Genomic DNA, 13,441 nt, shown 5'->3' with positions numbered 1-13,441 from the left:
AGCTTTCATGCATCAGAGCAGTGCCTTGTCATTCACTGATGGAGTTTGAGCAGATATTTTCCTTGCAGCCTGTTATTCTATAATGGCCCATAATGACCCCTTTCTTCACTTCTCTCAAACCATCTGATATTGACCCCTTTGAGACAGACTATCAAGTCAGCCTGACAGACCAAGCTGAGCAAGCTTTTCTCTCTATCTTTTTGCACCATCCTTATGTCCTACTGTCTTTCTTCCATGCCCTGATCCCACCAAGGAGCGCAGTTAGTTTCTTCTTCTGTGTTTTGTCATTTCTGAGTGCTTTAATTGCTTAGAAGTTTCCCTTAGAGGATGTTTTGTATAGTTGGTCTCTTTCTTTGTTAAAACTTGAAATTCTTTAATGGAAAAATATGATACATGGCCGTAGTTCCCTTTAAATCAATCATCGGATTGTTATTTATTAATAACATCTCTACCCATGTGAGCTTGAGCAACAAAGAAATGCTGGCTATGTAGGGAAGAGATCAGAAGAGGTAATCCAGTTTAACATTCTGGCATGAGACTTCTCTTTCTTTCTTCTTTTTGTTTCTTTGTTTTACTACATAACCAGTACTATGTGCATCAGTTTGTGCCATTATAATACAGTCTGTCTGTGTTTAGAAACAGTTAATACCACTGAAAGCATCAGAGTACATTTTATGAACTCTTTGACAGACAAGCAAAGTCTATTCTTCTAAATGTACTGTTGTATGTATAACAGTATCATTCACTGCCTTTTTCTTGGCAAAAGAGGCAGACATTCTACGTTGATTTTTGAATTGTAAGAATTTATTTCTTGTTCCATTTTAGAGGCTTGTAAATGCGTAGCTATTCCTTTGTATTTCCTAAGATTGTCTTGCTGGCAGTCAAACAGCATAAAACTTGGTTTCATGTTGCTGAACATTCAGCCATCAATTAAAAAAAAATCATTTCAGAAGCACAGTAAAAATGTATGTGGTACCACCTTTCTACCAGGCTGCCAGGATGTCTAAGAATAATTGGATAATTTTGTAGTCTGTTAAATCTTTGATGCAAAGTCTCACATAACTTTCCAAATATGTTAGCCAAGACCCAGCATCAGAGCACTGGAGCACCTGAAGAGCAATACCAAAGTACAGAGAGGTTATGACAGCCCTGGCTCAATGTTGCTATTGCTTTCTCAGAAACTCTGATGTTTGCCATTATCCATCTCAATGCAACAAAATAGCAAAGAGACAAAGTTGGGACATACTTGGAGACCCTATCTTCCCTTTGTGATCAGTTTAGCACACTTCTGGAAAGGTGTCCAGGAAAAAGTCCTGCCATCCCTGTGTGCTGGGAAGTTGTCATCTTAACCTAACTTGAGGTTACGGTCTCACTTGTTTCTCGGTCAATAACTACAAGGCATTTTCCACTCTGAGCTGTGTACTGGCTCTCCATAGCCCAAGGGTCTGCTTTAATATATACACCCCTTTGTGCAAGGCCCAGCATATGTTAGGTGGGACATTGTGGATGTTTTTGGCACAGAGGTAAAGTGTGTTTCAAATATTCTCTTTCCTCCATCCCAGGGTGTCCAGCCCAGGACTAGGATAACAGGTTTAGTGCTGCTATTCAGGAGCCGTGTTCCCTTATTGCCACTTAAGAGAAGGATCCTGCCCTCTGTCATCTTTTGTCTGACATTTTTCAGGCCATTAGTCTAATGGCTTTGTGCAGTAGGAGCATAGGGAATAAAATTAAAAGAGATCCAGTTGTTTAATTTACCTTGGGAGGTTCTGGTCGCTGAGAATGATTTCTGCTTCACTTTACCTCGCAAGAGAAGTTTATTATCAGCTTGAAAAATCATAGCAATGATATTTTAAATCCTTCCCTGGTCTGGAAGAACAGAGTGTAATGACAGTAAAAATGAGAAAAATGGGTCATTTAAAGTAAGGTGTGTGTAAGTTTTGTTAGAGATCATTGAAAACAATATTCTTTATGTTCAGCAATGGGCTGAAGAATGCACAGCTGCAGCACAGATACCGTACTCTTCTGTGTTAGGGATCCTTTTAATACAGATTCAAGAACTAACAGATTGAAATGTTACTACGCAGGCTTGAGTGCTTTGGAGGTGCTAAAATAAGTAATTAGTGTGACACATAGTAATTAACTGCATCCTCACAAGATTAGCCAGGCTTGGAAGTACCACTGTTGTTTACTGCATCCACAGTCCAGGTATTAGAAACCTTCTCTGAAGTATTTGTGATCCGTATATTCGCATCAATGTGGACCATATCCTGGATCTCTAATGTCAGGAGTCCACGTCATAATTTCATGCCACGGGCTCCTTGCAGTTGTCTCTGTACACAAGCACTTTGGGTGCAGCTGCTTTGACATTTCTAATTTTCAGATATTGTCTGATCTCGCATGAGCACAGGACCAATGAAATTTTCCAGAGGAAGATGTAGTCAACCTGCCTTTCTTTCATTAAAGTAAATAAATAAATAAATAAATCAGTACAAATACTGATTCTTATGCCTCAGCTGAAACTAAACTGATATAAAGGGGATGTGTGTCATGCTGCTGTTAAGTGTTAGAACTTCTTATTTTTCTCATTTGACTTTCCAATATGCCTAAAATATAAATACTCCTAAAAATTACCATGTTCAGCCTAAACAGTCAGCAGTGCAAATGCATGGACATGTGGATGATTGGATAGTTGCAGCTCTTTGCACCAGAAGCTAATAGAAAAACGCTCTCCCTTTCCTCTTCCCATGCTCTAGCAAAACAGGGTGTTCTTGCACATGCACACCAGGTTTATTGGACAAGCATCTTTGAAATATTGAGTTTAACCGAAAGGGAAAAAAACAAAAAACAGGTGTAGAGACTTGGGTGAAATGTCTAAGGAGGCATGTATAGAGCAAGCTGGAACCCAAGGAAGTTCTAGTTTTTCTCCTGCTTGTGCATCACTTTAAACCAAGCGAGAGCAGTTCTGTCTGCATTCTTTGAAAAAAAAATATTCAGGGAAACCAATGTGGGGCTGGCTTTCTGTGCATCTCCTATCATCTGATTCAAATGCCATTTTCTTTATGAAGACCAGGTGCTTTTGCTGTGCATCCAAACCCATAGGCTTTAAAGAAAATAAATGGTCAGAATAGCAAATTCAGTAAGCAGTAAGACTTTGTGTTAGCTCACTAATTCCTATTCTGACATTGCATATGAGTTCCAAAATGCAATTTTTCTAGATATTTTTCTATTGTTTTTTGATTCCTCAGTCATCTTTGGGCAATGGATCTGTGCATGACAAATACAATAAAAAAATGCAGGCCCATAGTGTAGATGGATGCTAGTTTTAGAAGTCAGCAGCTCTAAGCTATTCCCTGTGTTTAGTGGAGAAATGAAGGTGCTCTTCTTTACCTGCTGTAATCATTCATTCCAGGTTTTTCATAAATATGGATGCTCTCATGGTGCTCCCAGGACCTGGGAACACATCAGTGTTGTTTCAGCTTGTTTCCTCCCTTGTAGAAAGTGCTGGGCAAGTCGATCCTCCTGAGCACCGTCACAGACTGTGAAGTTGGAAAACCTTGTCCAGATGTCATGGTTCAGGCCAAGCTCTGAAATGCAGATTTCAAAGTGAATGTGTAAAGAGATTTTTGAAAATCGTGATTCTGTGGCAATGACTATGGTTTTGTTGAAGAGGGTACATGCAGGTTTGAACTTTCACTAGGACTTGACAGAAAAAAGTCTGTGATACTATGAGAATGCTGTGGTCCAAAACAACTCAGTACTTAAAACTGAGAACAGTGTTCCTAATTAGTTATGTGAAGACAGGCAATTATATTGCCAAAAATGCTCAGAAAGGCTGGGGGTTTTTGTTTCTTTGTTTTGTTTTGTTTGTTTGTTTGTTTTTTAATCTGCTGGGTAGCGGGTAGCTTGCTAACTTTGGGACAGGAAATTTCGTGGTTTGGGGAAGTCGGATTTCACAGAATCACAGAATGGCTGAGGTTGGAAGGGACCTCTAGAGAGCATCGAGTCCAATCCTCCTGCTTCAGCAGGGACACCTAGAGCATGCAACCTAGAGCACCAGGTGACATCCAAGCGAGTTTTGAAGATCTCCAGAAAAGGAGACTCCACAGCCTCTGTGGGAAGCCTGTTCCAGGGCTCTGTCACACTCACAGGAAAGAAGTTCTTCCTCACATGGTGATGGAACTTCCTGTGTTTCAGTATGTACCCATTACTGCTTGTCCTATCATTGGCCACCACCAAGAAGAGTTTGGGACCATCCTTTTTACACTCTCCCCTCAGGTATTTGTACATATTGACAGGATCTCTTCTCCATTTCATCAGGTGAGCAACTGCTCAGACATTGTCTAGTGCCAGCCGTGAGGAGATGGAAAAGGAGAGCTTCGCTTTATTGTAAGGAATGTAGATTTTTTGTTGGGGCTTTGTTCTGTTTATGTATTGAAATGAAACCTCCTGGGAGCCTCTGCTAGAGTGTTGGCTCACAGTGTTGCAAAGTGAACTCTGGACTGTCAAATTTCCCGGACAGAGTGCCCAGCTCTGTATGAGAATGCCCTGGCACGCTCCTGGCTAGCCCCGCGCATATCCACAGTGCCCAGCCCTGGTTTGCTCCCTCCAATGCTGCAGAAAGGCAGACAGAGACACAAAGGAAGGCCCTCATTAGGACCATGCTGTAAATACTCTTCTGCCAATTTGTTTTATCCTAGGTGAATTTTAGCTTCCCGGAAAGGTCTTTTTTACAGCTTTGGCCAAGCCTTTAACCAGAAGGCAAGTTCCAGCACCCTGCCAGCCTGCAGCACCATACACGCTGTAGTCATCTTCCTTGCCCCTTGTGCTCATCTCATTAATGGATTCATCTCATGCGAAAAGCGGAAGGAAGTAATTTACAATGCTGTTTTGATAGACCTGAGGACAAAATATATCCCAAATTCCCAAGACTGTAGTACAGTCCTTGATGGCTGCGGTAGGTAATCCTACTCCTTGTTACCTTTACCATCTGCTTTGATATGGTGAGGATTTAATCTGTTAAGTCTCTGCTAACATTATTTCTATGCATGGAAGTAATGGAAATGTTTCAGTAGCTTTTTCAATGTTACTGCTTTGTTGCCCCCCTGTAGTATTTTTTTCCCTTAGCTCTGATTTAAGCACTTTCTTGTTTTCTGAGCTATTTGCGCTTACTGGACTTGGAATTATTCATGAAGTTAAAGCTATGAGCATAGATTCTTTTTTTTGACTGTAATGTCTCTTAGGTGGATAGAACAATTTGATTACTTGATTGCTTCCATCATATGTTAAGGGTAGATGGTTCTCTACTGTCTAGAGCAATAAACCAAAACCAGAGGCTTTCCTCTGCCTAAACAGCAAGAATAACAACCTGCAGAGCTCAGCAACCATGATGCTAAAATGCTAAATGCTAAAAAGAGTGGGTGAAAAAAAAAAAGTGAAATCACAGCTGTGAAAACCACACAGAAATACTCTGGGTATTTTTGCCAACAGCCCGCCATGCTTTATTCATGATTTTAAAGGAGCTGTGGGCATTTTTCCTCCCTCTGAGTATTATACTCTTCTGAGGGAGTTCCTTCTCAACTCTGAAATTTAAAGCTCTGCCATAAGGATCTAAACTGAAATACCACCACAACAAATCTAACCTTCCTTTAAATCAACAAAAGAATTCCCACTAGCTGTAGTAACAATTAGGACAGACCAAAGGTATCTACATTTAGGTACTCAAAGCACAAATATATGGTCCTTCCTTTTAATTCCTGAACAGTCTGTCTCTTTTCAGAGCCCAGTGAAACATATTTTTTGTTAAAGTTGTTAAGGAGTCAGGTTTTTTTAACTCACATTCAGGCTCATTATAAATGTACCATTTGGTATAATTACTCTTTTCCTCTTGGCCAACTTCCTATCAAATTCTTTAAAGAACAGAAATAGAATTTTATTTTTCCCAAGAGAAGTAACGTAGAGATTACAGGGGAATGATTTGAACTTCTTAGTTCTTCAGGTAGTTACTTTGTTCCTTTTCTCCTGGCCATGATAGTAATTAAAAGCTTTTTTCTTTTTTTTTCTTTTTTTTTTTTTAATCTCAGTAATGATAGTGGTAAAATTATATCATTGTGCTTAGAAGGTCTGCCATGTTTAGTACTTGTAATGTCGTTTCCAGAACAGATTACTTTTAATAAGAATGCATACCCTTGTCAGGGTTCCAAATAGTCTAAAGGTGTGTCTTCTAAAGGTCACATTTTTAGTAAAAGAAAATAAAATTATTGGCTGTTTCTACTTACGAGAACTTCAGAAGGCGAAGATCGAAATTGCTCAGCTGATTGAAAGTCCCCTCAGAAATTATATGCATTTAAATATTTATTTCCAGACTTTTTCAAATAAACAGACAGCATTTAGAGTTGGTTGTCCATTTGCTCAAAGGCTGAAATATTTACTCAGTGAGAACTTCCCACTGATTCCCATTAAGGGGCCTGATGAGAAGGTACTAAGCAATGTGAGCAAGTGTGCTTGTGTCCATCTAAATGGCAGTTAGGAAAATCATCTGCTGGTAGCAGAAGCGTAGCAGATTAATTTTGATCAACTTTAAAATATCAAGTCCTTTATTGAAACAAAACTTAGGAAAAAGATGTAATGAACTAATTGCATCTTTTGAAGATACATGGGTTTCAATTCTGTTTTTCTTATTGTATGAGTTTGATTTTTCTTACTGAACATTCAACATACGAAGATCTGCCTCAAGGAAGATACATTTCTTGGTCTTCTATTGCCTTGGGTTTCACAAAGAGCTTTTGCTGTGGTGAGGCTTAAATATAGATTTGATCAGTCAGGGAATGACTCGAAGACAGTCAAGGTTGCCTCTGTCTCTGAACAACACATACACATATAGCTGGGAGCCCTAAACCACAGTGTTTAGCTCTGTCTACATTTGTTGGGCCGGTTATTGGCAGTGCTGGTGAGCGCTTTCTGCTTAGGAAGCAATGGTCGCAAACACCACTCAAACTGTTTTACCTTGTAGCATTTCTTTTATGCAAGAGCCTTCAATTACAAACAGTCCTGTGGGTATGACTCATGTTCAACTTTCTCCTCTGAATTTTCTGCAGTTGCAATATTTAATCTCATTCTTGTAGACGCTGCAGAATAGGTTTTAAGGAGGTTTGTTTTTCTAACACTCTGCGCTAGGGGCCAGAGCCAAGTGTCACTAGGCAGGTCAGTGCTATCTTCTTGTGAGTTTATTTTCAGTCTCAGAAGCTGTGTAGGCTGCGTGCAGGTTCATCCGGGTCCTCATGTGTTTGTGCTTCAAGGCTGTTCCACTGCAAGTTACACATGACAGTGTGGGGCTTTCCAAGAACCTCTTTCTGTCAAGGTTACTTTGGAAAAGGCAGATTTGTTCTGTAATAGATTTTTTAGTACAGGCGCTGTGATTACAGTATGAGGACACCTTAGGGGCAATGCCCTAGACAGGAAATTCTGCTTGGAGCCTGTCATTTACCCTACAGCATGAGTTATTTATGCCAGTTATTTAGTTCTTCCTAGGCTGGAGCATAGCTGTGTGACCAGGCAGCTCTCCTAGCAGGGCTCCGTCTACCCCTCCATTCCCTCTGCTCTCTGGGGAGAGGATTTAGCTGCTAGTGCCTTACCTCCTCTCTCCCCTCATGACACAGACGTCCAATACCAGAAGTAAAAGCAAGTGACAGTGAGAGGAAGCAACTTTCCCCCTCTTACTCTTCTTCATGGACAAATGGTCAGGATTATTTAATCCACAGTAAAGTCCAGAAATAGGCTCAGAGGAAGCTCCTTTGTGCTCACAGAGCGTGTCCTGACCATGCCTCTGCTTGTGTTTTCTTCAGAGGGTAGATTTTGAATTCTGCTTTACAATGGCACAGTTTTAGTAGGAGAGATGGAGAGCACTCCCATCAGTCATCGCATCGTGACGTGTGCTACTGTTCCCGAGGCAACTGGAGACCCTTGCTTGAACTTTCTCAAGTGGAGGATAAAAGTGACCCTGTGATTCTCCTAAACAAGTAGTCTAGCAGTAAGGCTGAGCCAGAAAGGTCCCTGCCATCCCCTTCCATCCCCCTTCTCTGCTTAATTGCAATCACAAGCTCTGCACCTCCTTCCTGAAGGCCTTTTAGGAAAGGAAAGAATTCCCTTTTTTTTTCGAGGTAGAGATGCTGTCCAAAGCAAGGATTCTGGTTATACATGTAATTGCCTTCCCATAGCCCCAGGAAAAGTGAAATATCTGATTTGCCCTTGCTGTTTTCCTCCTGGCTGCCCTTTAGTTGCACTGCACATCTGAGGGCTGCTCTGGATCCCATTTTGGGGTAACTGAGTCTCCACATATTTGCCTGAAGCAAATCTCTGGATTCTCTCCCTATGTCCAGGCAGTCAAAATTTTGGAGCAATAGCACTCTAGTGGATTTAGCCCTAAATCTATATGCAATAAGCAGTTACGGGATAGAAAACACAGTGAGTAATGAGAACAATAAGGGACAGACAAAACAGCTGATGCTAGGCAAACCTAGTAATCCTTATTTTCTATAATTACAAGATTTGTAGGAAAAGGTTATGTAGCTATTAATGATGTAATCTGATAAGGCTCTTTTGTTACATGTAATAATCTTATAGACAATGTTAAAATACAAAGAATACTTTTTTGAGAAATTTTGTATCAGTAAATACACAAGGATGCTTGCAATACAGTGCAGTTTTCAGAGGTTAAAAATATGGCTTTCAGATTGCAGTCAGCATGAATAATTAACCTTTTACGTCAAAGCGTGGGGAAGTCAATAGCAGGGCTCTAAAGGGAATAGAACTCTAAAGCTATTCTTTGCACTTCTCTTCCAGCAAGAGAAACACGTACTCTGTAACACAGCAGAATGCAGTGCCAAAGCGTCATCTAGTATCTACCAAAAGGGGCAAATGTAAATGATATGAGGTTTGGTTTACAGGTACGATGTAAAGCAACACATACTCGGGAAGTGGTAATAAGCATCAGCAATTTGGAATGTGTGAGCACTACTTAGATACAAAGCAGAGGTGCTGACAATCTCTTCATGGCTCATGAACAGACTATGCCACCCCTTTCGGTGACATTTTTGCAATGGCAAATGTATACATCCAGTGGGAGCTGTTGTCACCCAAAGAGGGAATCATCCCTGCTTGGCAACCCGAGTAGTGGAGGGAGGACTGATAAAAAATAATAATAATAATAATTCCAGGTGCAAAGGGAAATTAAAGGGAAATAACACTACAGATGTTAACGAAAGAGTGGAGAAGGATACATTTTCATGAAAGGACTATGAGTTTTTTGTTTTTTGTTTTTTTTTTTTAATTGAAAGTGTTCAGGTAAAGAGAAGATGTAAGTGCTCAGCAATTAGAGTAGCTGTTCAGATTTACTGTTGTGTCAAAAAGACATACGGCCTTTCTACTTCTTGTACTGAGCAGAGCTTTCAGAATAATGTCTGTGTGTAGCCTAATGTCTGTGTAGCTCTAATGGTGTAGAGCTCAAAGGAAACCTTACAACAGGAGATCGTTAGAAACAAATTTGAAAATAAAGCCAAAATAAATAAGCCAAAACCTAGGCATACCTTCCAAAGAAGAGAAGAAATTAGCTTTTAGACTTTTTAGCTTTTCAAGTCTCTGTAGTTTTTTGTAACAGTGTTTGAAAAAATCTTTTAATCACTTGAATGAAAAATATGATTTATGATCCATGGCGCTTTTTCTAATGAAAAACTTGAATCTTGCTTAAACCCTTCAGTCTGTATGAATTTCTTTTTTTTTTTTTTTTTGAGATTTACAGTAAAATCTGGAGAATTTGGTTATGTCTCATAACCAAAGAGCCCATGAAAATCTGTTAACATTTAGTTTCACCTATGCTATTCTGGGATGACATTTTGGACAGATAAAATTGAGAGAGACTTTTTGCCAGGAGTGCAGATCTTCTTAGAACTGTGCAGTGTTTCTACACTTCCTCTGCAAGATCTCTCAGATCCTGGAATAAAATCAGAACAAGTTCCCCAAAGCAGAGAACGTCAGCAGTAACGTGACCCATAAACATCATCTTGGGTTTGTGACACCAGTCTAAAGCCAAGACCGGAGCAGCGTGATGGCAGGCACTAATGCATATGGCTATTTGCCTTCCCCAGTTCAGCAAACTCATCCAGCTGGGACTGCTTTTCGCTCAGAAAGCAGTAAATGTGCTGGTCTGGGTTGGTTTGCATTCTTGCAAGTGCCACCTTTTTTGGGAACAGCAAGGGTGTGAAAGCAGCCCACAGAGCCTGCTGTCAGTGGTGGATGTTGGAGCTCACAGCTAGGCAATTAGGAGCCAAAAAAGCAGAAGACACCTGGCCAACTCGAGCAAAAGCTGCAGCCGAAAACAAGAATGCAGAAATATAGCTTTTACTTATTGCACCACAGTCTGGTTTTATTCTTGCTTTGTTAAGACTGGCGTGGTTTTATGTTAATGTAGCTCATTCCTAGCCAGTGATTATTATGCTTTGAATTAGCAGTGCCTTTGAAAGCTTATTTCATGAAAAATGAGATAGTCCTTAAAAAAAAAAAAAAAAAGAGCGAGGGGGGAAAAGAGCTGTTATTTGCATTAGCTCAGAGCTGTGTGTGTTTTGGCGAGGCTGAAGAAGAGCCACATCATCTCTTCATGGCTGATGGAGAGCACAGCAGGACTCCTGGAGCACAGGAGAGTTCTGTGTGAGACAAGATACTCAAATTCAAGGAAGAATAGTCAAAATATGGAAATGGTTCTGAAACTGTTTGGTTTGTAATGAACCTACCCTTTGGGTAAATTACTTCTGACTTCAGTGTTAGTTTTGCCTGACCATGAATCCATCCTAGCTTGCTGTGAGTGAGTAAACCTTCCTGGGGGCAGGGAGAGCACAGATGGTGTGTAATAAGCTCCCTTTTGAAGGGAGGGAATTTTTAAGGAATTTCAATCCTGTGGCCCTGGCCAATTAGGGCTGGCTTTCAAGGAGGAGTCATGGGAGCCCTGATGTTTAGTGGCTGTTAAGGGACCTCGGTAGCAGCACTGGTGCTTCAGGAAGGAGCACAGGAGAGTGGGTGAGCAAGCCAGAGGCGTTATGTGACATTTCCACTGTGTGTTTATGTATCAGAAAGCCTAATTTGGCAGCAGTAGCTTGTCATTCCCGGTTTGTTCTGTGGGCTGCTCCGATTGCCCCGGTAAGCAAGCAGGGAGGAAGAAAGACCAGCCCTCTGCCTCTAACAGCATCTCCAAAAAATCCCAGCCATGGAATACGGGGTGATCTTATGCGCTTTACTTAGACATCCCTTAAGAAGGGAGGAGGGGAAAGGCTCCTTGCAGGGAGAGTCACATGGTCTATACCCCATATGGTTTTCAAAGCCCAGTACATTGCAGTGAAGAAAAGAAGGTGTAAGGAAACTTCTGATTTCCTCTGCCCTTTACCCTCCCACTGTGTTTGGCAATTTCCAGTCCTGGTGCAGCATGTCCCCGGCACTGCCTGGGATGCTCTCTGGTACAGGGTGTTGTGTGGAAAAGAGGCCGTTGGCACCACAAGTACAGTTGCAACAGTGAAATGCTTTGACCCAACCACCTTTTCCTTCTTTGCTTTCATTGCAGCTAAAGGATGCTTAGAAACATCTGTCTGTCTCTCCGTTATCCCAGAAGACAGACATTGTTTTTAAGTCCCAGAAATGGATGTTGTTTTTCACTCTTTCCTATGAAATAGTTCATGATGGCTGTCTGTTGCTGACTAGCTTTTTTCTTGAGGAAATTTTAGACAGCTGCATCTGGTAGTGATGTTTTAGAGGAAAAACAATTGTGTTGTCCATGTTTTTTTAAAAAAGCAATAATAAAAAAAACAACTTTCTTGCAAAAAACATGAGGAGCTCAAATGACTTTCTAGTTTGGAACTCCAATAATGGAATTGTTGTTGTGCAGGAGATTGGTTTCTGGTTGTTCCATGAAAAACTAAATTAAATTCAGCATGCTTAAAGCCTCTGGAAAATTTCCATGACACACAAGGATTTGCCGACTAAAATCTCTGATGCTTCTGACAGGGTGGAGCAGATATGTCCATCCCTTCAGAGCTCCAATGTTCTTACTAGGGTTGCCAATCTTGTGCTCATCTTGTACAGGTGAACTGGAGACTGACTATTGCCTTTAGACCGGGGCTGATAAAGATCTGTACCTTCTCTGAGCCAGATCGTGTTTGTGCAAACCACTAAAACTAGTTTTACTAACACTGTTCTGTTAGAGCACAAGCTTGGGAAATTACCTGATATTCCCTCAAAAATCACCTCGTGTACGCTGATTGAATTGCACAGGTATTCTTCTCAGAAGAAAGATGTAAAATCCTTCAGTTTTGGGGCAGTGGAGGCGAGTGGTTGATTGTTGTTTGTTTTTAATGTTGAAAATATCTAAGATAATATCTCAAGATTTGTGCAATTTACATTTTTTTTAAACTGAGGAAAACTGTGACTTCCATAAGGATTTCATCCTTAAGTGTGGACACTGCTAAAATTCCTCATATCCTTAAATTAAAAGAAGGAGAGAAGTGAAAGGCTAGAAAAGGGGGTCTGGAAGGAATCTTCTGCATTTTTAAGCTCCCAGGAAGTTAATGTGCAGGTCATATTTTGTCACCAGGAAAATCACGATCAGCTCATTTTTTAACCAAGGTAGTTTTTAACAGACACAGTAATGATACGAGAGGGTCTGTAGTCCTTGCTCCTGATAAGTACTAGTGTATTAGTTCACCCAAATTTCTCTTTTACTCGCAAAAGAGAATTGTGGTATTTCCCTTAAACATTGTTGCATCGCTTCGCTCCAGCTTTCTCTCGCCCAGTCTATATGACATCCTTCCACCAGCATAGCTGGTGGGTGGGCTCCCAACTAGAGATGGTGTCTACCGCTATGCAGAGCGATTTGTTGAAGATCACAACTTTACTGGTCTAATAATCCATGCTGGTGTTCGATCTGATTGCTTACAGCAGAGCATGGATTCCACCGGAAAGAAAAGACAGTAACATTTAAATAATAAATACTACTTCCTTCCTCCTCCCCCATTTTTTTAAACTGTTCTCTGTAGCCATTGAAAGTTTGAACTATCAGTGATGTTTTTAGATAATTTATTAAAACATCTATCCCCCTCTTTTTTTTCTTCCTTTGTATTTGTGTGTGGAAACTACAGCTGAGGAAGTGGAAAGACTGGCTGCAATGCGTTCGGATTCCCTAGTTCCTGGAACTCATACACCTCCAATCAGAAGAAGAAGCAAATTTGCTACCCTTGGAAGGCTTTTTAAGCCATGGAAATGGAGGAAGAAGAAGAGTGAAAAATTTAAGCACACTTCTGCAGGTAACAGGCACAGTCGGGGTGGTTCGCATATCTTACGACAAGTCAATGCAATCAGGAACTCCAGCTCCAACTTGCATGTGCTTTTAAGATTGCTGTAACCTGGG

General features: G+C 40.7%; 1 protein-coding gene across 6 annotated transcripts in view; it reads left to right on the top strand.

Annotated features, from left to right (window-relative positions):
* Window positions 1–13,441, top strand: part of PHACTR1 (phosphatase and actin regulator 1) — a 290,390-nt gene that overhangs the window by 160,109 nt on the left and 116,840 nt on the right. For all 6 annotated transcript variants that reach the window (XM_088521727.1, XM_088521728.1, XM_088521729.1 and 3 more), the window contains one exon: window positions 13,173–13,337. In XM_088521727.1, the coding sequence (XP_088377853.1) occupies window positions 13,173–13,337 (165 nt within the window). The remainder of the gene's footprint in view (window positions 1–13,172; window positions 13,338–13,441) is intronic.

Source organism: Tinamus guttatus, unplaced genomic scaffold (assembly GCF_059628265.1).
Source record: "Tinamus guttatus ecotype Peru unplaced genomic scaffold, ASM5962826v1 Tinamus_guttatus_pri_ptg000131l, whole genome shotgun sequence".
In the NCBI taxonomy this organism is placed as follows: domain Eukaryota; kingdom Metazoa; phylum Chordata; class Aves; order Tinamiformes; family Tinamidae; genus Tinamus; species Tinamus guttatus.
Note: the sequence above shows the minus strand (reverse complement) of the source record. Positions and strands in the feature narration are given on the sequence as shown.